At 40.3% G+C, this 26,956-nt stretch overlaps 1 protein-coding gene across 1 annotated transcript; it reads left to right on the plus strand.

Moving 5' to 3' along the window:
- Position 1: 1 nt before the first annotated feature.
- nr3c1 (nuclear receptor subfamily 3, group C, member 1 (glucocorticoid receptor)) lies at positions 2–25,268 on the plus strand. The gene is made up of 9 exons (XM_005719770.1): positions 2–319; positions 796–2,003; positions 14,953–15,101; positions 15,327–15,443; positions 15,525–15,803; positions 17,221–17,365; positions 19,610–19,740; positions 20,218–20,375; positions 22,297–25,268. The coding sequence occupies exons 2-9, from the start codon at positions 796–798 to the stop codon at positions 22,447–22,449; spliced, it is 2,340 nt and encodes a 779-aa protein (XP_005719827.1). The 5' UTR covers positions 2–319; the 3' UTR covers positions 22,450–25,268.
- The last annotated feature ends 1,688 nt before the right edge of the window (positions 25,269–26,956 follow it).

Genomic DNA, 26,956 nt, shown 5'->3' on the forward strand with positions numbered 1-26,956 from the left:
AAGCAGGTCAGCCATGGAACCGCCTCTTTCAGTTCTCCATTTTGTATGTTTTTCTTAGAGGTTAGCGCCTACTTTCCTAAGGGATAGCTGGCAATCAGTGTAGTTACCAATCTCACCTTTTGCATGCAAATCTACAGCTAGATTGATTTGGGCGGCTGAAAAAACGCCGAGGCTGGGTGTGTTGTATCATTTGATGTCGGAATGTAGAGACGATACGCCGCGACAGGAGTAATGTTAGCAGACTCAATCAGGGTGTATCAACCAAAACAATGTTGACAGGCGACCTGTGGACAGATATCTGCAACCACTCATTTCAAGGGTAAATACGATACATTATTCACATTTAGTTGGTTCAGTTAATGCTAAAACAGCCGTTGTAAGGACTGCGTTAGCTTGAAGGCTAATATTAGTGTCAACGACATTAGCCTATTGCTACCTAGCATGTCAACAGTTAGCAAGAAGCTACCGCTGGGAAATCTTAAACTTGTCTTAACTTTACCAGTCTCTGCATACAGTGTGTAGTCTAATTCGCGATGTGTGTGTTTGCTTTAATTGCAGTGGATAAGAGGTCGAGATGTGTGCATTCATGTCAATATTGTGCTAATAGCTAGCGTAGTTAGCGGTTGCAGTTCGTTGAGTATCAGGCGCGATCAGGCAACTTTCCTCTGGTCTTGTACATAACTGCAGTTACCTGCTCAGTGCATGTGTTATTATCGAACTCCGTAGCATTTCTGCACATTTATCTGTGTTTGCACTCTGTATCTTATCGCTGTCTGTCTCCTCTCCCCTCTAAAGATGGATAAAGGTGGAGTGAAGAAGATAGCATACAGAAGAGATGACCATTTAAGCAAACTGCTCTATACTGAAAGCCCCGAGGAGGGAGGTCTGTTGAGAGTAGCTCCTCACAGTGCCATGTCTGTCACCTCTCCCGCCTCTGTCGTTCTTCCATCCAGCTCTTTGATGCAGCCAGGACAGGTGCCCAACGGCCTCAACAACAACACCCTTCCTGAGGAGCTCACCTCTGCCTCTGTCACTGCCACCGTAGGCTCGTTGATCGACAGTCCACAGCCCCGGGGATTGACCAAAGATCAGAGACCCCAGCACCAGCAGTTACTTCAGACGCAGACGACTTTTGGTCATCAAACCTTATCAGAAAATTTGTCCCAGTTGGATGCCAGTATGGCAGACATCACCCAGTCCTCCATGGATTCGCTAATTGGGGGATCAGATCCCAACTTCTTCCCTTTGAAAACGGAGGATTTCTCCTTGGATAAAGGAGAGCAGGACCCAATTGACCTTGATAATGCCTTTGAGCCCATTGGGAAAGATATGGACGTGAACCAAAAGTTGTTCAGTGACAACACTCTGGATCTGCTGCAGGACTTTGACCTCTCTGGGTCCCCTTCAGATTTTTATGTAGGGGATGATGCTTTTTTGTCTTCTCTTGCAGATGATTCTTTGCTTGGAGTGACATCCGAGAGGGACATAAAACCTGCTGTAGTTGACAGCAGTAACACGACTGGGGCAGTGCCTGTTGCCCTTAATGGCAGCAGTGTGACCAGTCCAGATCTATCCAGCCCTACCATATCCACAACTACTTCACTATCCCCTACAACCACTTTGTCTGCAATGGTGAAAAAAGAAAAAGATGCAGACTTCATCCAGCTCTGCACCCCAGGTGTGGTTAAACAGGAGAAGACCTCTGGAGGACAGAGTTATTGCCAAATTAGCGGCACGGCTTCTGGAGACATGGCTGGGACTAACGCCATCTCAGTCTGTGGGGTCAGCACTTCAGGAGGACAGACCTACCACTTTGGTGTGAACACACTGAGCAGTGATACTCCGCTGCAGAATGAGCAGAAGCCAGTTTCCAGCCTGTTTCTCCCAGTAACGACCATCGGTGGGATCTGGAACCGAGGCCAGGGTATTGGTAACAACTCATTAGTCCAGAGGGCTGGTGAGGGGTTCTCAAGTTCCCCCTCCTACCCCACCAGCTTTACCAGGTAACAACTGTCGACATCAGCTGTGTCTTATCACCCTTCATTTCAGTATGCCTGAATAACCACTATCTTTTATGTTTTAAGCCAAAAATGCCTTGTTTTTAATCATATATATCATCTAGAGAAATTTAGTATTTAGTGCTGAAATACCACTGCAGCAGTGTTAGACTGCATTTTAGCAGCAGGTCTGTGGTCTTCAGAAGTCAGCCTGGTCATGAGCTGACTTGCCCACAAATACTCAAGATCCTTTGCTGAAATTCTTGTTTTTTTTAATTGGGTGTTTTTTTTTTGTTTGTTTTTTTCTCAGTTAGTTGACTCAGAGTGTTAGTGGGGGTTTGCATCTCAGATTTGATCTTACTTGCAGAAGCCTTGCACCCCCTTGGTGGATATTCATAGCTTGTTTATGAGACTTTTGAGATGAGACTTTTTTTCTTTCTTTTTCTTTTCTTTTCTTTTCTTTTTTTTTGTAAATGCTGCTTGTGATTAAGAAAGTTGTGTTTGAAATTCGGTTGCTGTTTTTATTTTCATGTGATTTGACTGTTAGTTTCAGTTGTACTCGTCTTGTTTATGTCTCAACTTTGGTAGACTTTGTTATCTGCTTTCAGATCGGACTTTGGCAACTCTGGTAAACCAGTCTTACAAAATGGTTATCAGATATTGGTGTCAGCCCAGACTGTTTCACTTTGACTTCACACAAGCAGCTACTCACGTCTACCTTTATCAAATAAAATGCTGGGTAATTAAAGCATTTAGTAAACTTTTATTTGTTAAACACATTACATTGACACTATTGATCCCTGGGAGGAAAATCAGCTTCAAAAAGTAAGAGACAGCAAAGTAAAACGCTTACTTTTCAATACCAAGAACAGAAGTAAATGCGTTACAGGTGAAAATAATGCAGTTGTATAGAATTGGATCAGCAATCAAGAAAATATGTGAATTGCTATAGAAAGAGTCGCTGTATTGAGTTTTGACCTGCATCTTTTTCAGTCTGTAATCTTTATTTCTTCCCTGTATTTTAGTTAGTTTCTATTATTTGTGGGTTTTCAGCTAAAAAATGTCTAAATTAAAGTTTTGCTGTTGATGGTGCTATTAGTGTGGGGCACTGATGTTTAGGTGGATGGTGTACATCAAAGTAGCACCACTGCTGCAGTTTTATTATAGTTCCTGATCAGTACAACTTCCTGCTTTTTTTTTTTTGCAGCGATAAGAGACGGTCTATTTTTATACCCACAGTGAGACATTTGAGGAAGTTCTTTATTTCTGCAATTTATTTTAAGCCTTTTTTAATTTATCTCTAAATACATAAAAAATCATATTACTACAACCATATTACAATATGGCACAAATCACAGTTTATCACTCCAGTGTTTGTATTTAAATAAAAATACAGATATGAGAAATAACAATATGATATGTAACATTTACAATGGGTTTTGTTTCTCTGTTTCCTTATTCTGTAGAATTGGTGACTCATACAATTAGACGTTTTTTGTTTGACTTGTTTTGGTTCAGCATGGTTTAACCTCTAAGATAGTTAACCTACTAATCCTGCTTTGTGAGGCAGACTGATGGTCGCCACAGGATGTGGCTGCACCAGAAGCAGTAAGTGCTGAGATCTAAAGGAAGGATGTGCTGTTAAAGGCTCGGGGAATTCCACTTATATTCGAATCAGACAGGCCATCCTTTTGTTTTCCTTGACAAGAGTGTCAGTATGAGTCTCTATAGCTTGTTTCACTTCCACTCTGTGATCAACTGTTTTCTGATTTGTTGTTTTTATGTCCTAATCCCACTATCTCTTTTGTTTTCTATTATAAGAGTAAGGTTACCCAGTCAGGGAGTTCAATGAGTCATTTTTAGTAGCTCTTCCAGCTGTTTTGTGCTAAAATAAACCTGAGGACAGATAAGTAGGATCATGGTCTAAACAGATTATTTGAGCCCGTAATGTAATAATCAAATTATTTCTGTGTAAGGAGAAGTGAGGGGGGTAGGAAAGACACCTTCTGTTCCTATGATTTATTTCCAGTGAGCTTGCATTCTGGCTAATAGGAATCACAGTGTTTGCAGTGCACATGGCCCTACAAAGCATATTTTGTTTTGTAGTTACTTTGCTGCCCTGCAGATATTTTATGATTTCAGCTCCGAGGCTGACATGCAAACAGAGGTGTGTCAGAGAGTCTAACTGTCTGCTTTATTTGCATCTCTTTTACATTCACGCCTGTTTGATTCAGTATCTGATATGGGAGTGATCAGCTTAAAACTTGGTGCACCCTGTCAACACAGCCACCGATGTGGTTGTGTTTGTATTGTGCAAATGATGCATGGTGCCATCTCCACAGCTGTCACACTGCTTGGTGAGCAGGAACAGATGGGTTCAGACATGAGATACACCTCAGCTTCATTTCACTTGAGCCTCTAATCGTCCTGTCTTTGTGAACAGTAAAGGTGTGTTTAGGCATGGGATTATGCCTGTCCGTGTGGTGTGAGGCGAAATGATTTTGTGTGCACCTCTGGCTGTTTGATGACTATCTTATTAGTGTCTGAGTCTGTGTGTATGAGTCATTTTTGTGTGGTGTTTGTTTGACTCTGGTTGTGTTACATTTACTGGCTTGAAATGAACTGAGCACTGGGCTGTGTTTTGATTGTGTGGTCACCCGGCAGTTTGCATTAGATAGAAAACTTCTCACGCTGCAATGCCACTGCTGCTTCCTTCTAAAATTGTGGCTCAGAGGGCATTGCGTGACACTGAGTGACCGACCTGAAATGGCACATTTTATAAATAGCACACACAGTAGATTTTTGCTGGGTTTCTCTGTGCAGGACTCCTAACATGAGTCCATTGTCCATTAGTTTCAAACGTCCGCTGTGAATTCCGTGCATCACGTTGTATTATAGTATGATGAACTGACTCGTAGATAACCTGTTTGCAGTTAATCAAGAATGCGTCACTTTAAGAAATGTGGAGCTTTGTTTATTTTGGGAAATACACACCCTCATCATGTCATGACTGGTTTTGACCACCAGACGTGATGGATCGATGGAACTGGTATAAATATATTCCTTCAATAGATAATAATCCACCTTATTTTTTCTGAGTGCTTCTTCAGCCTTTTATGAAACCATAAAAATATAGATGTAGGGGAAAGGAAACCTTATGCCTTGTTAACATGCAAGTTCCAAAGATAACTAAAGACACTGGCATGATTGTGAGATTGTTCTGTGCAAATTCTGGGCATAGGTTTGCAGACAGTTTTCTACTTGTTGCAGCTGTCTATACTTTTACCACGGGGCAGTGTCACAGACAGCTGGTCTGTGGGATAGTTGTCTTCATGTTCATGTGGTTATTGGTAGTTTAGCTTAGCTCTCATCTCAGAAAATCAGAGTCAAGTCACAAAAGAGCATTTGTTTTGCTCGATAGCGTATGGTAGAGCACTCATTAGCAGTACTTGGTGTACAGCAAATTTCTGTTTAGTTTTGGTTTTTTGCACTTCAGAACATCACCGTTGCTCATTTACAAATAAAGTCTGGTTGGTATTCAGTGTATAGCTTATTTTGTAAGCCACAAATGCACAACAGCGCTAGTACACATTACAAGCTCTATAGTTTTACTGCTTTTCTACTACTTTACTATTGCTTTCATTTTTGCCAACGTTGATACTAAAGTTGGGGTTGGTGGAACCGCTCCAACTTTACAAGTAGGAAGTCCGATTTGAGGGGGTGTTCCAGCTGAAAAGTACGACAGGGAACTCAGGATTTCAGACTTCCCTTCAGACGGAACACAGCTTTATTATACAAAGAACAGGATTGTAGTAAAGTAAAAGAGAATGTTAAAAAAGATGAAAACTGTCCACTGCAGTCACTACCTCTGCTTTTCATTAGAGGTGGGGGAAAAAATCGATACTGTGTAGTATCGTGATATTTTGTTTGCTAATAATGTATCGATACAGGGACAGCAGAAATCAATATTTTGTTACAAAAAAAGTTTTTGTGGAATGGAACATGCTCTGACTTCAGAGTTGGACTAGACTGTAATACAAACCGTTCAGTTTGTCAACAGTAAAACTGACTGAAATGAGAGACTGAGTGTGAGACTTTGATATTAGATATGAATATTGATAAAGTTTACCTTTATGTACAGAATCTGAATATCGCAAAATATTTTAAAAAATTGCAATAATATTGTATCGTGCGTTAAGTATTGTGATAATATCGTATCGTGGGATGTATGGTGATTCCCACCTCTACTTTTCATGGTGGTTTTTTTCTTAATTTGTTTGGCACTTCTCCCTGTATCAGTTGAACTTTCCTCACATGTTCAGAAGAACTTCTTAACCAAGCAGGATTTATCCTTTGTGGAGGGTCATCCCCATTGGGCTGTGTGCTTTTATTTATTTATTTATTTATTTTAAATCGGACTACACAGAAGCACATATGTGTAGAGTTGCATAACCAGTCCGTCACTCTGGATAGCCAAATACCATAAATACCACTTAAGCTGTTACTTATAGTCTTCTGGTCATTTTCCAAACTTGTGCCGCAGTGGTTTCTGGAGATTTACTTTTTGCGGGGTGTATCTCAGCGAGTTTTGAGGTTATTCTAGAGCTTAAAGAACATTCAGACACAAGCTCTCTTTAACACGGGTACTTAAAGACATTTGGGATTGTCATTGTTAATCCATCTTTGGTTTTAGAGTAGGCAGTCATCAATTTGAGTAATGGTATCTTCTGTGCTGACACATATGGCAATGGAAGAGAGAAAATGGTGAAAAAGGCTCTCAGACTGCACTGAAGCTAAACAACGGCACATGATTTAAACTATCTTAAAAATAATAATGTAAATATTTTGTGTTTAATTAGTTTTCCCCTTTGGCTTATTGGGATCTCAGGGGTTTTCATTGGGTTGGTGTGCTGCTCCCACTAAGGCAAATACACTGGACTAAAGATAATTAATATTTTTGTTAACCAAAACAACAGACGCATCATTAAAATATTGATTTGTACTTTGTGCTTTGACATTATCTTGTCTTGTTGTAGGATAAAGATGAGCTCTAGTTTTTGTAGCATAATCATATTGTCTATCATTATGTTGTTGGTGCATGCTGCAGATTAGTATTTGTAGATTTGTGCATTTATTCAAGGAACTTTGTTTGCAGGCGTAATGAAACTGATTCATTGAATAGAGCCGTTGTCACTTAGAGTTGTCCTGTGTAGCTTCAGCATCTGCTTTTCACTTTATGTGTGCATTTGGATGATTTATGAGTTAGGTTTTCACACATATAAAAGGCCTTAAATTCAAGTTTCCGCTCAAGCAATTCCTTTAGCTCAGTTTTTCTGTTTATTAAGTAGATTCTCTGGAAAGTTAAAGCAAATATTTTCGTAATGGATCCCTCGTTTAAGTTATTTTTATGGCCAAAAAAGCCACACTTTACTTTCCTGGAGCAGCCATGGGGATTGGCTGCATTTTTCTGCATGATACTCTAGTGGAGTCTGAGATTTTCTTTCAAACAAGTGATTTGAGAACACATTTGGTGCATTAACTAATTAAAAAGAAATCATTTGTTACAGAGTAACAAATGTGTTGTTATAGTAACAACAAATGTCTTGTTACTGCAACCCAAACATTTGTTACAAAGTCACAAATGTTTGGGTTGCATTTGTTACAAAGTCACAAATGTTTGGGTTGCAGGGTTAACCACCTGACTTGATGACGCTGCACAGGCAGCATTTAGTGAATCTGACCTTCTGACTCTGAGCTCGTGTGCAGTCAAGATGGGGGCGAATGAAGCAGTGCTTGGACGACACGGTGATCTCACTAACGTGGTAACTCTCCAGAGAATTTCACATGTGGGAATACTGAGTCTACTGTGGAAACTGACTATGACTCACGGCTGAATGAAACTCGGGAGAGTAAATCTCTTGAAAATATTTTGATTCAACACAGGTGCTGCTTTGAAGGAGCTTCTTCTCTTCCACAGAAAATGCCTTTGTTTAATGTTTTATCATGCATTAAAAAGAAACAAACAGCTAAAGCTTCTATGTGAACATTTTAGGCAGTGGTCTTCCGATCAAAATGTTGGTATGATTCATGCCCTCTGGGCTGTGTATTATGATAGCTACAGTGTTTTTAAGACACTGCAGAGACCTGTTCAGATAGTGCGATCCTTATCAAATCGTTGCAGCAGTGGTGGGCCTCAATCTGAAGTTAGAAAGTGTGTTTAAGTTGTATTGGTGAACTAAAACTGGTATCATGAGTGCCAGCTGTGGTTTAAAAGCTGGTTTGATACTTGAGTTATTTGTGGTCAGTCATTAATTTATATATAACTGTGTGTATTTAAATAAAACCTGCTGGTAAGCCTATACTAACCTCTGTGCCTTAACTCTGTGTTTAGAAAGTAATCTTTGGTCAGAGTCCCAGTTCACTGCACAGTCTTGCCGCGGCACACCCCTCTCCTCGCTCAGCCGTCCTCTACCTCTCGCTCCCTCTTGCTCCCTCTGTCCCCTGCTTTTACTTCCTGCAGTCAAGGGCAGAGACCATGACCGTCAGCAGAAGCTTTCAGCTGCTGTGTATCGCTTCTTCTTGTGTGTGTGTGTGTGCGTGACATTTCTTTCTGTTGACTATGTGTATTATTCATGAATGTGTAGGTGCACGCATGTATGTGTGCATGTGGGTGTGTCATGAGCACCGAGGCAGGAAGGCAGACCGCAGAGCACAGCCGTGAAGCTCTCACTCCTCTGACCTACTTTCTCTCCCGCCTCCCCACATCTGGCGCCGAGTGAATGCACCAGATCAAATGCCAGCCATTCCAGTCTCTTTCACGTTATTACTGCATTCCCCTGTAACCACAGTGCTGCTTTTTCTATATTTACTCTTTGTTGAGTTTTGATGCTGAATAGGCTTACAGAAACTCCCCATATTGAGGATAAGAGGATACAGCTAGGTTAACTCTGTGCATTATGTGCTTTTTTTGTTGTTGTTGTTGTTTTTTTTCCTTTCAGTGAAGTTGTTGAGTCAGCAAGTCAAACTTTTGGGAATGGGATCCTCCCACATCCAGTAATACCCAGTTAAAGGTATTACAGTATCCAATTCATTCAGCCAGGAAGTTACCTCCCACCTACACGTACGAACAGCTTCTATTATGGAAACTTGTATGGAAACTCGGATCCTAAGGGGTTGTTCTTCCTATGCTTAGCAGCGAGTTGAGTCTAATTTCCTCTTCTGGTGCTCGAAGCCAAGCAGTAGTTGCTGCTTTGGGCTACAAACTGCCACTGTTATTGAAACCGATTTAGCACGAAGAGGAAGACAGTGGCCCTTTGTGGACAGTGACACAGAGGGACAATCCAGAGTGCCTGTATGATGAGACAAAGCAACAGCCATGAGAAAACTTGATGTAGATGTAAAAACCGAAATAGTATGCTTTTTCACGTGTTCACTGTACCTTGACAGCGTGCCTCATGAGTAAAGACATACTGTTATTATTAGACACCATACATCATAGATATTTTTGAAACGTCTAGCCCAGAAAGAAAAAAAAATCCTGCCACTCACTCATAAAACCTCTTTAATTGTTCTGCATATGAGAACGATTCAGAGTGCACAAACCAGTTCTCTATATTTCAGTGGTGTACTTCCTCATACACTTCTACCGGCTCTGCTCCAAACGTCTGATGAAGATGAGATGTTTGTGGGATGATGTTAATCCATATTTGTAGCTGCAATTGCCAGTAAAATAAAGCAACCATCACAAGTGAGGCTGACAAATCCAGTAAAATGATTGGTCATAATCTTTTCAGTGCGATGACTCATTTGCAGTGGTTGGTTATAAAGTAGGTCAAGTAGTTTGATTGAGAAAAATATGTGTAAGAAAAGCTTCAAATGATTTATCATCTGCAAAAGAAGAATAACTGATAATCTGAATGGGCAGACAGTGGAGTATAGAGAGTAGGGGGCTGCCAAGTTCCTTGTGATGCACGCAGCTTAAAGGGGATTATGAATTGTTAAGCAGGGCATTGGGACACCTGCATTAGCACAAGTATGTTGCCTGCTTAACGCCCAGGCTCATTGATTGCACTCCTAAGCAGCTAACTTTCTCAGCGCTGCTCGTGTTGAAGGCGAGCCCCCACTCAGGGTGTCTCTGCCTTTGTTCTGCGTCTGAGCTCTGACCGAGAGTACACTCAGAGGGAATGCAAGAACTTCCTGTTGATCGTGAGCACGCACTTCAGCAGATGGTTTCAGAAAGAGGAAATTTGGTCTCCCCACATTGCCTTGCAGCTTTGAGTGGTTTGCATCTGACAATCCACAAAGACAGATTTGCAGCTCATATTATGGTGAAGTTCAGTTTCATCAGCTGATTTCACAATGAGATTTTGAGAGGGTCATAGACAGCCACAACTTCTCTTCAGGGTTATATTGTTGTCGTTGTTGCAAGCATTTACCAGCAGCAGTAATTGGATTTAAGCCAGTAGTCCAAAGCCTTCTAGTAAAGCTGCTCTGCTGACACCATCTCAGTGGACCAGTCAAGGACAAACCCTCTGACATCATCATCATCAGTCTAGACTCATTAGCAGCCACCGCCCATCGTGCAGGCCACTACACTCTCATTTGGGGGCTTCGTGGTCTTATTTTATTTTTACCCATCATGCAGTACGATCCAGAGGCCTTATAAGTGATCCAAAATGCTGTGGCACAAACCTCAAACATAGACCCGAATCATGAAACATTATCTTCAGTGACAAGTACAACAGCGAACTGTGCAGCAGATGGTATTTCCCCCACACAGCCATGACCTCTCAGATCTATAGGCCTCAGTAAAGCTGTACTTCAGCCTGTGTGGAGGACTGGTGATGTTTTAAAGGGAGAGAGCAGAAAATATTGATTTGATTTTTAGCTTGATATGGGAAAAAACTGTATATAGCATTGTTGTTCAAAGAATCCTGGCTTTATATTTGGTTCTTTATATTTTTCTACAGTATAGTGTGTTGGTATAGCCACAGTGAAGCATTGTGTTAAACTCTAAAGCTTGGAACAGGCTGCAAATATAATAGCGACGTATTATCACCTAATAACTTTGTTACAGGACACATTTTGGCAAACCGTAGCTTCTTAACACATCCAGCAGGGGTGAAACAATAGCATTGTTATTTGGAGGCATTCTTCTGAATATTTGCATACATATTTATACATCTGTTAAGAGTTTCTGCTTATTGTTTTTGTTTTTTCTTTGTGCTTAGGTTAGAGCTTTTGTTGAAAGCAGCCACAAGCTGTTATTACTGAAAAGTGCTAAAGGTTAAACTTTTAAACAATGCACTGGAAAAGGCAGAGTGAGTAAAACATTTTGGAAATTGTTGAGGATTAACAATCATTTTCACATTTGATTCAGTGGTAATGTGAAAATATTGTTTACTTAACTAGGGTCACCTTAACTTTGGTAGGCTATGAGTTGTGCTCTAGGTATAAAGTGTAAAAAGATGCGTGGTCATTACAGGATGAATTTTGGGGTTTACAATGCGCACTTGAATGCATCATGAAGTCACATTTTCTTTTTATTACATGGTTGGCAAATTGATCTTGTTGTTAAAGTAGAGATGGTGCAACCGTCCCTCTCAGGTGATGTTAGTGTATAAATATAAACCAAAGTTCAGTGAGGTTAAAACCAGTCAAGGTCAAGGACATACCCTGACCTTGGCTTGTTTGTGTTAGTTTGGAAGAACTGCAGAGAGGGCAAAGTGAGCAGCACTAGAAAATAACATAACTTTCTGTTGGCTCACTTTGGGATCCCAAATGAATGCAAAGGTTATTCCACGTCAGTCATCAAGTCCCTCAAATCCAACCATTTAGGATTGAGTTGAGAAAAATTCCAGTGGAGCAATCCACCTTAATAGGATTTCTGCAAAATTTCAGGTCCCACTGTTATTAGTTTTGTTTCTCAAAATAAAAGACAAATCGAAACTAAAAGATTATTTGCAAAGTTTGTTTTGGAAGCAGAGCAGTGTAGTTTTTGCATCCTGACAGTATATCAAGAAGTTATGGTTGAGAAGACATGATGTGTCCTGGATGTTGTTACAGGACTTTATTGCAAAGAGAGAACTTGCTAATGCCACCTCCAGATCCCGTCTTAAAAATTAACTACAGTTTTATCGTTTTCATATGAATTAAGACGGTTTGTAGCAGCCAGACTTTGCTAATCAGATGTACTTGTCAAGTGTGACAATCCCTATAAAAGCAGACCTTCAGGCAGTTTGCTGATAAGGAACATTCAGGTGTGCACATTAACACAGTGCAACCATATTCCCAAGAGTGGAAATCCCTGCAAATTCAGCACATGGTCAGACAGTGCAATGCTCAAAGAAACTGCAAAAAACCCAAGAGCTACAATTTTCTTTAGCCATCTAGAGCCATTTGACATATTAAAAGTGGAAGTTCATGACAGTAAAATTATAACAAGACTGAACATGCATGGCTTGTTTGGAAGGGTTTCAGGAGAAAACTCCTCTTGACAAATGATATGGCTGCACAGCTTAGGTTCACAAAGATGCATCTAGCAAAACATAAGACTTCTGGAGCAGTGTCCTTTGGACCGATCAGACCAAAGTGGAGATGTTTGGTAATATGCAATGTCAAATATGGAAATAGCCCGACACATCATATCAGCACTAACACCTCATTCCTGCTGTCAAGAGTTACTTTAATTAAAATGTTGAAACATTTTGGATCCTCAGTATTTTGGACCCTTGATCTGGAAAGCAGTGAATATCAGAATTTATTAAAGTCTTCAGCTGCTACATAAATGTGACTATTTTAAATATTTGTATTGGCAGATTAAAAGGGAACATCATCAAAACAATACAAATGTATTGCTGATACGTAAATGGTAATCATGTTATCCAAAATATAAAAAACTTTATGCAACCATTTTAGTGTCCAAAATGTGTATGAATAAAAATCAAAGAAGAATACGCTAATAACATGAGAGGGATTATGTGATAATGTACAAACAGGTGAAAAATGCAAAGCTTTTTGCAAAGTGGAGCTCCTTTCAGTAATAAACAAACAAGGTCCAGTGCAAACCGTAAAAGGTCAATTCCTAGTCATTTGACAGCAGTTTGGCGTTTAAGGCAGTATTTGAAGAATAACAGGATAATAGTGCCATCTCTATTACCCTTCAACCAAGGTGATGCCTTTGATTTAAAGCATAACTGAGCAGAACTAGTTTTTCTTGTAAATACTTGAAAAGACGGAGGGATGAGGGAGACTCTGCTCTCTGTCATCACACACACTGAGCTATAACACGGGCATGTAGTTTTAATATTTCTTTTAAAGTGCAGCCCACATCAGCCTTAAATCAGTTAAAAAATAAATATCTCTAGGCTTAGTAGTCACTTCTTTGGTGTAACTTTGATGGATAATGAGAGTGGGAACATACTGCAAAACCATTACCCCACTGTTTGGTTTGTTGAATGTGGATTTGCTGGTAATTTCTTGTTTCCCTTTTCAACTGTTGCAAATGAATGATTGATTGTTTCTTATTTATACAAGTAATGCACCTACTTAAGCTGGGATGCATTGTTTTTTTTTAAGCTGGGACGATAAATCTGGTTTTCAGGGCTTAAAAAACAGTTGTTATTGCACCATGCCCATTTATCATAATGTTCTTTCTGCGTAGTCTACCTCAAACATTTTGAAATCCTGCTCGTGTTACTCTTAAAAACATTTGTTTTTAAGTTCAAAATAATCATAAATGCCGGTTTCCTGGCTTACTCGTGAATTTAGTGGCTGTGTTCACTCTCTTAAAGCTGCGTTCACCGCTCACAGCTGACCAGAAGGGAGTTGTTTACGTAACACTCCACTTTGCGGCATTCGGCTCTCCTAATTAAAACGAGATTTGGAAGTAAACACTGGTTTGAGTTTGAGGTGTAAGAAAACAGTGCGGTGAAAGACGGAGAAAATGAAAGCTCGGAAACAATCACACAGTTGTACGGATTATAGAAAACTGACATGTATTGGCCACAGTGTGTTGTCAGGGGAGCTTAGCTTTCACAGATCTCGTGCTTCTTTGGTTTTCTTGCCTTTTCTTTTATAACAAGATTTATGAATGCTTCTGGACTTGATGCTTTGATGTTTTACTCAGGTTTTCCGGTCCTGCGCTGTCCATTGAAAGTGCATGAATGCCTGCTTTCATCTTAATCATGTTGTATAACAAAAAGTGAACTTGAGTCCTCCGCCAATAACCTCAATAAGTATTTTGTTGTGTGCAGTGATGGTGTTCAGGAGAAGCTGTTGTCAAATACAATAGTTTTCATTGCAGCAGCAGACGTGTAAACATATGGACAGAAACGGTTATTGCACGTCTCAGGCTGGATATCCTCTCAGTGTGGGCGTTGTCATTGCTGTGGCCATTGGGTTAGAAAAGTTCATGAATGCAGCAAAGTCCTCTAGTGGCGGTTTTGAGCAAGTGCATTCTTAACCAGTATTGACCGGGTCTGGAAACGTTTGCGGTTCAATCACAGGAAGAAGGGCTGTTTGATGAAAACCACCGGATTTAGGATGTGACCGCAGATGTTGAGATAATTTAGGTTTTAAGGGCTGGGACTTTAAAGTTTTCTTCACTCAAGATGCTGAGATCAAACCAGAGTTTACAAAAATAGTCACTAGAGTGTGTATATATGTAAATTGTTTTTTATTTGCTTCAAAGCTTCAGCACAGAGTTATAAATATGAACTACAGCTCAATTCTGGATAGGGCAAGGCTGCATAAATAGCACTGTGTAAACACGCAGTTTGTGAATTTTACATGAATTTGATTGTGTTTTGCAGCTGTTTGATTTGAATCAATTTAAACACTTTTGGCATGCAGTAAAATTACATTAGCGAGATGTCACTGTGTGTGAAATTGTGTTTTATTAAAAAATAAATAAATAAATAAATAAAAATGCTGCTTCTTCCAATTCTATCTCCAGGCAGGAAGGGAGCACCGCTACATCCTCCACACAAGGAAAGAGCGGGACTCATAAAATCTGCCTGGTGTGCTCTGATGAGGCTTCGGGCTGCCACTATGGCGTTCTCACCTGCGGCAGCTGCAAAGTCTTCTTCAAGAGAGCAGTAGAAGGTGCAACACCCTAAAATATCATCATTTGTGTATTTATTGCCTCCTGTTACACAGTAATTACTAGTGTTTGCCTCTCATGTTAGCTCAAATACAGGGGTTATAATGTTAAAGTTGATGCCTTAATGTTTTAAAATACCATGAAACACCTCATTAGATTTAGCCTGCAGTGTTTGCCTTAACATTTAAGGTAAATAACACATGGATCTTCTCTTCTGTGTGCTGCAGGGCAACATAATTACCTGTGTGCAGGGAGGAATGACTGCATAATAGACAAAATCAGGAGGAAGAACTGCCCAGCCTGCCGATTCCGAAAGTGTCTGATGGCAGGCATGAATCTGGAAGGTATGCAGCACCCGCATGGATATTTCAGATGCTTTGAGTTGTTTTATTTGCACCTGTTCACCCCTGTTATGTCTCCCGAAGCTCGCAAATTAAAGAAGAATCGGTTAAAGGGCGTCCAGCAGAGCAACCCACCAGAGGTTACACCTTCACCGCCAGTTGAGACCCGCTCCCTCGTACCCAAGTGCATGCCTCAGCTCGTTCCAACAATGTTATCCCTGCTGAAGGCGATAGAGCCAGACACCATCTACGCTGGCTACGACAGCACCCTGCCCGACAACTCCACCCGCCTCATGACCACCCTCAACAGGCTTGGAGGCCGACAGGTCATCTCTGCCGTCAAGTGGGCCAAGGCCCTGCCAGGTTAGTGGTGCTTGGTGTGATTAATCTTATGGTGGGGAATTTGTAAAGTATAAATAGTAAAGACAGGTGATAAGTTGAAGGGTCTTAGCAAGGTGTCGTCACCAACACCTTGAGGCGACTGTTGTGATTTGGCGCTATATAAATAAAACTGAATTGAAGCAGGACAGCTTCAAGTCTCTGTAATGCTACTCGGGGGATAGATCATCGTTTCTCCCAAAGATATTCCATTTTTGGGTGTTTCGATGATGGTGGTAAAGAGTCTGGCATGTTTGACATGTTGCTACAAAACCTCCCACTGGTGTTCAACTGGTGTTAATTACGGTGAAAAGACAAACACTTAGAAGAACATTTTATTGATTTGTGCCCACTAAGGGAACAAATGGAACCAAACCACAACAGCAAAAATGCCCCCAACAGCTAAACAGAACCAGCAAATCCCAGAACTGTTGCAGTCAAGCATTTAGGTTTGTTCTGTAGGTCTGGCCTCTTTGCTCGACGGTCTGATTGTCACCCTGTGGGATCCCACAGAGGAGGTTAAGGGTTAGGGTAGAGGTTAGGATAGTGCGATCCACCCTCCATTAAAGTACAGCGAGTGGCCCACATACACCAAATCAGTATGCAACAAATGAGAGAGAAACACGCACATCTATGAGTTTGTTTCTCACTTCAGCATGAAGAGATGTCTACACATCAACATTTCATTTTAGCCTAATTAGTTGAAATAAGTAGATTTATGCTGAACATCATATTAATGGTATTTTAATGCATGAAAGGGAAAATGAGCTAAAATGGCCTTGATTGGCGAGCTATCATCAGTCACTTTGACCATCTGCACAACCCTACTGTGCCCTTCTCTTGGCGTGCACCACACGTACACTCGCCCACCTTCAGAGAATATAGTGACAGATGACTCATCTGACCTTATCACTTTTTCCACATCTCTGCGAACTGTTGTCTTTGCGGTTTGTTTGTACTGCCAAACTCTCAAATGTAGATTCTTCTTTGTAACGAGGACTTCATGTTCTGTAACTCCATGTAGTTTATTTCAGTGTAGTTTCCAAAATACCTGTTTTTAATGACAGTTCCACTATGTCCTTTATTAACATTTTAAGCTATGTTATGAGGAGAAGCTTCTTTGTTGTTTTACATGCTAATGCAGAAATATCATGTTTGTGGTATTAACCACAGCTTCACTGGTTGCTATTGTCTTTCTGAAGCAAATGTCACTCTGGGTGTTTTCCGTGTTAAGCATAGTCTTGTGTGTTCGCCAACAGTGATGCCTCTTTAAAGTCTGTGCAAACAGTTGTTTAGCATTTTACTTGTAAACCACAGACCACCTCTGGAAAATGAATATAATTATTTTATATCGTGACTGCTTTGAAAACCAGTTGAGGTATTTCCACGTCCTTCCCCTCAGGTTTCAGGAACCTGCACCTGGATGACCAGATGACTCTGCTGCAGTACTCCTGGCTCTTCCTCATGACTTTTAGTTTGGGCTGGAGGTCTTACCAGCAGTGCAACGGCAACATGCTCTGCTTTGCGCCAGACCTCGTCATCAATGAGTAAGTATTGCTAAGCATTCTAAATCGTCTGATACCTAAAGGACGACTAGACCGGTGTATATTTAAAATAAGTGAAATAATGTGTCACTGCTGTCGGGATTGTTAAAGTAAAAACATAGATGACCAGGTGACTCAAGCACAAATCTACTTGTTGAAGTGTATCAGAGCAGCTCTCTGCTGTGTGTCCCATCTACCAACATTCAAACTGTGTCTGCCTGCTCTTACTAGTAATCTGTGTCTGATCCTTCTTATAGAATCTGAGAGCAGTGAGCTGTTGTCAGAGCTATCGTGCTTAGGGCTATAATAGGCCTTTTGCTTTTCATTTTTCTCCCCCTAATCAGAAGCTTAAAATTAGCATGATCATAATTAATATCTGACGAGGGTGTGTTTTCTGTTGTTAGTCAGCTCCAAACAAACCTCATTTGCTGCCTGTCTTTTGTCATAATTTGCCAAAAATAATTTCTTTCATCTACCCAAACAGTACTGGAGACAAAATCATGCTGCTTCCCTATAAATGAGGATAGCTCAGTATCAGATGTCATTTAAGTTTCTTTTCCTATTTTACCCAGAAGGCCTCTCTCAGCTGACTGTTTAACTGCACCAGTTACACAGACCTAGAGATCTGGTAACCAACGGTAGTAAAGGGGGGAAAAAAGAAGCATATTCCTAAACCAGTGGGGAATTGGTCACTGGAAGTTGCTGGCAGTGAAGGAGATGTACATCACTGCACTAAAAACCACGATTTGATTGCCACGGTCACCTGTAGTTTGTATGAAAGATGCAGATTTGTCCGTAAACAGAGCTCCAATATATACAAATGGCTCAATATAAATATCCAAGTATATTACACAAGCCCCTACTACTTAGCTAATAGTTGGCTTTTGTTTGCACACAAGTTGGAATCTACCATGCTGGCGACAGCTTTCAGCCAGAACAATCACAAGGAGGTTTTTGGTGCAGCACCCTCTTTGCAACAAATTTCACCTAGCTACCAACTGTGAACAAGCACTCACCAACTATACTCGGGTGATACAATTTTTTCCTTTTCAACTTGAAGCCTTAACTGTCCAGCTGAATACCTTCATCATCAGATGCCATCATGGCTCCTCTCTGACAGTCACCGTCTAGTCCTCGCCATACAGCCAGGTGTGGGATCATGTTAACTTAGGCATCCAAGCCTGTTGGGGTTAATGCTTGTTTTTATGCTCACCATGGCCCCTGTAACACGGCGGTTATGCTGCTAGCACGTTGGTGTGTTGTGAGACTTTCTGGGACTGTAAAGTCTTTGATTCTGGTTTAAACTTCTTCCCTTCCTATACTGGCGCTGATGTGGCGTTATCTTCTGAGTGTGGGCACTTATGATTCGGGAGAGTGCTGTGGTAGCTTCCTTCACCTTGACAGCAGACATAAATAGAAGCGACTGCATGACGACGTTGCAGTGGCGTGCGAAGCATCAAATGTGGGGGGAATACTGGTACCTTAAGCCTTGCACATGAGGATCAGTTGTTTGCTTCATGGGCTAACCCCATGTTGGCAAGCCTGTTACTAAACAGTGGCTCTCTCACCGGATTATGTAAGTTAACTAGCAAAGGACTGCAGCTACCTGTGTGTCATTGTGCTCATTCCTTTAGGGGAATGACACCTCCTGGGCTCTGTTTATACAAGATGAAATTGTATTGAAGTCAATCATTGCAGGGATTTATAGGTTAAGTGTCACTGTACTCCACTGTGAGCTGTCTTACCTTGAGAGAAGAGAGAGTAGCAGAGATAAAGAGAGGCTCATCTTGAATGATGAGTGATTTTGAACTACCCTCATTTTATAGGTAATGCTGTTAGAGCATTCACCATAAACATCAATCATGTTATCAGAGAACCGAGGTTAAAGGTTCACAAAGCTTGGTGTAGAGGCAGCACATGTGTTCGAGAAGACACTGCACAGGAGGATCACTTATCAACTGGAAGTTAGGACACTAGCCTCAGCAGAGATTACCCCTTTAAAAAACCTTCCTTAGAATAATATCTAATAGAAGCAGATAGTTTATTCTATATCCTATTTTTGAGGTTTTCATGTTTTGGTGTAACTCACAATATAAACAGATCACTGTAATGATCTGTACTAAATGGAAAAATTTAGTACAGATACACACCCTTCTACATCATGACCATGGACATAAAATGTACAGAAATATTACAGGTAGCACAACAGGAGAAATATTCTGAAATGTCTCTGTCTGAACCCACCAGGGAGAGGATGAAGCTGCCCTACATGACCGACCAGTTTGAGCAGATGCTGAAGATTTGCAGCGAGTTTGTTCGGCTGCAGGTTTCCCACGATGAGTACCTGTGCATGAAGGTCCTGCTGCTGCTCAGCACAGGTCAGACTTCCACCTGAGAGCAGCTGAACCTATGTTACAAAAGTCATTATCTCAATCCAATACTATAGACAATGTTGATGGATGCACAAGGCACATCTCAGCACTTTCTCAGTTAAACTAATACGTAGTTTTAATTGAGTACAGAAGTTTACAAAACTGCATTGTGGTGTGTGTGTGATCATTTAGTGCTGCAGAATTAAAGGTGCCAGACTACATTTAATACTTAAACACATTTATATAGTCTACAGAGCTAGATCTTTGCCTTGTAGACTATTTGGATAGTCATTAGGTGCTGTTTGTGTCCTTCACAGCATGGATGTTTTAAGTAGTTAATGGTGTTTAAAATGCCCTTCCATGATTGCGGTTTAAACCTGGAAGTGTGATGGCTGTAGCGTGAGACACGGGCAGTAAAAGTGAGGCACACTCCCCTGATTTTATTTCCAAGATGGTGACATTGAGTGTCCTCCTCTCCCACAGTGCCAAAGGACGGCCTGAAGAGCCAAGCAGTGTTTGATGAGATTCGCATGTCGTATATCAAGGAGCTAGGAAAAGCCATTGTGAAGCGTGAGGAGAACTCCAGCCAGAACTGGCAGCGATTCTATCAGCTCACCAAGTTGCTGGATTCCATGCATGAGGTACAAAGACTGAGCACATGATCCCAAAACCTATCCGTGCCAGCAAGTCGTTATTGACCATCTGCAGTCCCTAAATCCTTAAACAATGGTCTGTTATCTGTGACTAATCAGATTAATCATTTTAAAGTGCAGAGAGATTTGAGGGAGACTTGTTTCAGTGATACAAAACAGAAAAGTACAGATTTGATAGTACTTCCTAAAGTGCAGTAAAATTGATCAGAAACTATCTGTGGAAGGTTTGCTCAGTTGCTTAATGTCGACAATTAAGAGAGTGTGATATATCAAAGACACTCACTGAGGTTCATAATAAACTAGAAGCACCTTTTTGTGGGGAACAAACTGGAACTAACCCCCAGTGCAGATGGACCGCCACTTACAGAAAAGATAGGAGAAAATAAACTTTAGACAGTATTAACGAACAGTGTCTGGCTTTTGACTCTCAGCTGGAAACTGTGCATAAAAAGCCAGCAGCCCGAGCCGATCACATCGCCCGTCACTTGTCAGTGATCACCTGCTCTGGCACCTCTGCTAACACGATGCCAGAAGTTAACGAAAGACTCAGAAACCAAATATCCAATCTAGGAGGAACTCAACCTACTTTATCAGATTGCTGAATGTGAACCAGAAGCAGCTGTGTGAAAGGGATATGGCTTTAGAAGCAAGGAGTAAGCTAGTGGAGGGCTAACATGCCTGCACAAAAATTGTCTGAGAATTCAATCAAGACCTTAAAAAAAAAAAGACTACAAAAAGGCCCATTTAATACTCGAAGTGAAACTGGTGAACCCACCATCAAAGCTACACATTGCTGGTGCAGTTTGTTTTGTAGGTTTGCATGTAGCATTGTCAGCCAGTGTAGGGTACTGTGCACAAGTCTTGATCCATCCCTCATTTCTTTATGTTTTGCTTAAAAGAAGATGGACTTTTTTGTAATTTCTAAATTGGTCTTGAGCAGTAACACTACAGGCTTTTCAAAGGTTTTTTTTTTTGTTTTTTGGACATTGGCTGCTTTTTCATTCACTTTCACTCCTCGTACAACTTTCAGAGGAAAGTTAAGAATGTCACTTAACACAGACAAGTGAAACGCGGAATGAATCGGTGTTGTCTACAAATAACACATTTTAAATTATGGGGGTTTTAAGCAGTTTGTTACTAGCAGCCTGCTCCAAAAACACATAATTTGTTCCCATTTCTTTACTTGAAAGATGTCAAACATAACACAGAACAGTATTAATTGTAAAATAATATTTTATTAATAATAGTAACATAGTATTTTTGTACCAACAAGGTGATTCCCAAAGAGCTGTTAGCTGAAATGTTTGCCTTAATATTTTAAGGTGGATAAGTATGTACAGTCAATCAGTGGTATCTGACACTCATGTCCTTAAGAAATAGGCCACCTGTAAAACACGCTGGACACTTTAAGCTAGTGTTGTTGATGGGATAATAAAAAGCAGAAAAGTATGGTCAGATTTTGATCACACTATGTGGAAAGCATCAGATTGGCACCAGTTTTCAGTCTAATCTAAAAACACACTGCCAGTGTAGTAAAAGCATAAAAGATGGTGGTCCATTGTGGTTTTCTATTAGGCATGGATTGGCCTCCCCACAAAGTGGATAAGCGTTATTAAAGCAGGGAGGGATCGTCTTGACAGAGAACAGAACAAACTACTTAAGAAAATGACAAGAAAGAGTTCAGGCTGTATTTCTGTGTATGTTAATTGAATTACATGAGAGCAGCAGCTGTACTGTAACTTTGACTTAAATGTTTTCAAGCCAGTTTTTGTTGCTCACTGGAAATATTTGTATATCTGATGGACTGTTTAAAATGCCACTCATAGTTTTAAACCATTATTCAGGAAACACTTGCATGTGTTTTATGTTAATCACGTTCTGATGTTTCCTCCTCTTGCGTTCTCTACAGATGGTCGGTGGTCTGCTGAGTTTCTGCTTCTACACCTTTGTGAATAAATCCCTGAGCGTGGAGTTCCCAGAGATGCTGGCAGAGATCATCAGCAACCAGTTGCCAAAATTCAAGGCTGGGAGCGTCAAACCTCTGCTCTTCCACCAGAGATGACTCACCCCCGTAACAGACACAATGCCTTAAAAAAAAAGAAAAAGAAAAAAAGTCCCACCACATAATCTCACCTCACCACCCTTACCCCAACCCCAGAAGACTTGAGGATCCCAGGCGCGGATGATGTATTTTGGGAGCACGTATGCAACTCTTGTGTTGTGGCTCACGGGTCTGATGGGAGAGGGCGGAGATGTTTGTGTAGAAACGGCAAGCACAAGAGGTTTGGTTTTGTTGAACAGTGTAGGATGTAGTGTGTAACAATGATTAGGACTTGTTTGTAAGATAAAAGATAATCACAGAAGAACTAGACTAACATCAACGTCATCTCAGGTTTCTTACCTTCAAATTCAGAACGTTATCTAAAATAGATTGAACAAATATCTATGTACAGGTTCTGATAGTATTTTCTACATTTTCAAATTATGACAGTTTCTACAATTACCCAGGTTGATGTTACCCAAGAGGGTAGCGAAGCTTAACATGCTCGTCGGTAGTCTTTTAGACTGTATGTTCCACTTTTAGTTTTTATAGGAGGTTGTAACAAAATGTTTTATCAGTCACATGGGGGGAGAGTGTGTTTTATAGTCATTTAAAAAGCGTATTTAGTGGCTTTTCTTTTTTTTTTTTGGTTTTGCTAATTAACTTTGGAAAATACAAAACAAATCTATGGGACTGTTAAGAGACATCCATCGTTCTAAGGATTATTTCTTTCACAAGCTGACCTCTTCCAGGTTTACACACGTCTTTTATTATAAAAGGGAAAAAAAAACATGTGCCTTTTTTGCTTCAATGATCACTTAGCCATTTTTCTTCCGACCGTACTCTTTATCCCGTCATGGTCTACCTTCATCGTATGTTGATTGTACTTTTTATACTTCTTTCGAGTTTTCCTTTTTGATTTTCCAGTGGCTGTATGTTATCTTTAGAAGTGGCAGCTCACGTGTAGAAATGATCCTTATTGTTAAACAACGCTCAGAGCCTGCTTCCTCCTGCACACACACACATACACGGGAGTCTTTAGGTGCGATTTGAGCACTTTGTACTCTGCTTAAGGCTTTAAAAGGCTGTGAAGAAAGACTGTTTAAATTGTCTTTCCTGTTTGACTTTAGATGGAAAGTAGAGCTGCTTTTTTTTTTTAGGAAGTAGCCCATTTTGTGCTCGTTTTAGTCCGCGCTCCTTCACCGGTAGTCTAACAGTTGGATGGATATCTGCGTCTACCAATCACAAGAGAGAGGGCTTATTCTTATTGTGTTTGCAAGTTTATGTCATTTTTGATTAATCAGGAAATTTCTGTGGTTTTTAATGTGGCTCAAAGTGGAAGGAGAAACACCCGTCTTTCACTTTTTAAGCTCTTTTTACAAAGTGTGTTTGGTAAAGATGATGTGATACATACAGTATATCTCTTCTCTCAATAAGCTTCTGCTTTGGATTTTTTTTTTATTATTATTTTAATTAAAAGCTCATGTATTATTGTATTCATTAAAGGAATAGCTGGACATTTTGTGGGAATGCAGCTATCCCGCTGTCATATCTGTACAGTGAATGTGAAGCTGGAGTTTAAAGCTGGTTTGGTATTTCTGGCTTTTTTATTAGTTTTTTGTATAAACTAAAGAAACACAATCTAACTGGTATTAATGAGGTGTTAAAGGTCCTGGCAGTCTTATTGTTTTTAAATGAAACCATGCCAGATGTTCCCCTCTCTACACTCTTTCTGTGCCGGCAGCTTCATATTCATTGCAGGGATATGAGACATTTTACAGAATACTGGTCAAAATGTCAGAGTATTCCTTTGAGAACGAACAGTCTGTATGATAGACGGCTTGTGTATCGAGCAGTTCGGCTCAGGCATCGTCCCCTCCCTAGACAACGTGTCCAGCATCTGCTTGTGTTTTTCGTATGTTTGTTTGTTTGCCATTGTGGACGAGTCCCGGCATTTTAAAAAAAACAGTCACCTCATAGAGTCCTGTCACAGTCCGAGTGTAGCGTTGCTGCTTTGGGGAAGCAGGCAAAATGGATCCTTTTTATTCTCTGGGAACTGTTTCAGTGCCAAACTCCTGTTTTGTCTGTTTTCAGTGATGCTGAAAGTCGGTCAGTATTGTATGAGAAGCGGAAATGAGCCCAAACTTTGAAGCTTATAAATTTGTCTTAAATAGAGGGGGGGAAGTCCTGAGTTATCTGCACTTCAGGACACTGGATTGTTGTAAGAGATAACTGAGTTTTATATGTAACACAGATGTATAAACACACGTGTGTGTTTGTGGGGTCTAAGTGGGAATTTTCACCAGCCAGCCGGCCGTGTTTCCTAACCCCTTTTTTTTTTATGTTTTACATGAATGTGACCCTTAAAAGAGGAATTCATTTATTTCACTTGAGTATTTAAATATGGAAAAATGTAAAATTGTCCAGTGGCCGATCTATCCCCCACGACAAGTCTAAAAGAACTTTCTCCCCCATTCTCAGGTTATTTAAACTGTCTGATTCACACAGCATTTAGCTGTCTGTGCTCCGTTTTGACACTAAAAACCAAAAACAAGTTTGGATTCCCCAGATGTCTCTTTTGGTGTTTTTTTTTTTTATGTTTATTTCTTTCTCCCCCACCCCCACAAACAAAGATAAAAAATTTAATATATGAGAATAATTTAATGACTCTGCTGCCACCAGCATCACTCTCACTGAGGCTCAGACAACAGATGCTTATCATTTTTCTGAGAGGTTTGTTTCAGATATTTGGAAATCATCTTGGGTTACTTTCACATTCAGTGTAGCCAAGTCTCTACTGCTGCTGCTCTTCATTTAAACAGGTATATATACACACACAGATATATAGATATATATGTATGTATATATATATATATAGAAAGAGAGAGAGATAAAATCGCACACTTGCCTCTTCTTGCTCAAAAATGTCTTGTGTGTACATTTTTGAGGAGGACATCTGAATATGCAATAGAAACACCATCATCATAGCATAACATTACATTACTTCTTGTTTTCCTTCATTTCTTTCCTATATAAGCTATTTACGTACAGGGGACTGACTTTGATCTCTGCAGGCCAGCTTTTCAGGATATTCAGGAAACAATAATCAGTCCACCCAGATTGCACAAACAACAGCCTGTTAGATGTTTGACTACAAGGTGACCAAAGCAAGTGCAGACAGGACAAATGTACAGTTCTTTTTGTTTCTTTTTCCTCTAACGTGGAGGCTTTGGTCGGATTGTGTAATACTGTGAATAGGATAGGAGTCAGTCTATTTCACACGCAAACTGTTTGTGAAAGTAATCAACCAGCTTGAATCTTAAATAAAAATAAGAAAAAGAGAAAAAAAATTTGCACTACCCAAATATTATTTGAAAATCTATTTTGTATAAAAACATATGCAGACATTAACTTTTGAGAATTATCAAGGGCAGATCATCTTTCACTGGTATATGCTTTCTCTAAAGAGCGTTTGTTTTTTTTGTTTTTGCTTCCAACCAGTTTAATATGTACATATAATCCATTGTAAAGAAATAATGTGGTGTATTTGTCTCCAAAAAAAGAGTTTTTCAGTACCTCCCCCCACCCCACCCCCTCTGTATTATTTCCTCTCTGTAGTGAGATCCTGTTGATATTTTTCCTCCATCGATTAAAGTTTGAACCTTTAACGTCTTTTTGTGGTACTTGTCGAAGCGGGGACGTGTATGATGATGTTTGCCATCCGTCGCAGTAAAACTAAACTGTGGAAATGGTCATTCTTGGTGCAACGCCACTTTTCATGTTCACAGCAAGCACGTGTTCATCAAATAAACATGCTTTTCCATTCTGACACCTGGTTTATTGACTGCTTAGATTCACTGGAAGTAAACCTGTGTTTTTGTTCCTATTTAAAAGCATGTAAAATTTATTTATTTATTGGTCAAGCTGCTCATTTACAAAAACCAACCTTCTACAATGGCAGTAATGGTGGGATCAGTATAATTAGAAGGGGGAAGAAAGCCTTTTAAAACCTAAATTTAAGGCAAAGTCAGCAACTTTTAAGGTGAAGTTTCTGTCAGATTTCCCCGGTGACTCTTTACAGTGCAGGCGAGCATTTAAATTAAGATAATGGTTCAAAATAACTGCCCCAATAAGTGGTTGTTTTTAAATGGCTGCTGAGAAGCAAAACTTAACACCTTGGAGTAGGGACTAAACTCCGAGAGCCAATAAAGGAGCACATCTAGCTGTGAAAATTAGATGCTTATCCAATCACCACAGATTTTATGAGGTACACTTTGAACCCTATTTTGCATTCAGAACTGCTTTAATGCTTCACAGTGTAGTTTCAACAAGGTGCTGGAAATTCTCACCCTGCCATTCAAATGTCGCAGCAGAAAAGGAGACTCACCAGACCAATACTTTTCAAATCTTTTGTCCACTTTTGGTGGTGTGGTCTTTGCTCCTCCAGGCCATCTGCTTAAAGGATAATCGAGTTGTGCATTCAGAGATGCTCTTCTGCATTCCCTGGTTGTAGTAAGTTGTCATTGTG

The sequence above is a fragment of the Pundamilia nyererei genome, unplaced genomic scaffold (assembly GCF_000239375.1).
Source record: "Pundamilia nyererei isolate P.nyererei 1_Seehausen unplaced genomic scaffold, PunNye1.0 scaffold00001, whole genome shotgun sequence".
NCBI classification, from domain to species: Eukaryota; Metazoa; Chordata; class Actinopteri; order Cichliformes; family Cichlidae; genus Pundamilia; species Pundamilia nyererei.

Excerpts from the sequence above, each read along its gene's own strand:
- nr3c1 (XM_005719770.1), top strand. The coding sequence starts at position 796 with ATGGATAAAGGTGGAGTGAAGAAGATAGCATACAGAAGAGATGACCAT. Across the intron at positions 15,102-15,326 it reads CTTCAAGAGAGCAGTAGAAG|GGCAACATAATTACCTGTGT; the intron begins GTGCAACACCCT and ends TGTGTGCTGCAG. Across the intron at positions 17,366-19,609 it reads CCAGACCTCGTCATCAATGA|GGAGAGGATGAAGCTGCCCT; the intron begins GTAAGTATTGCT and ends TGAACCCACCAG.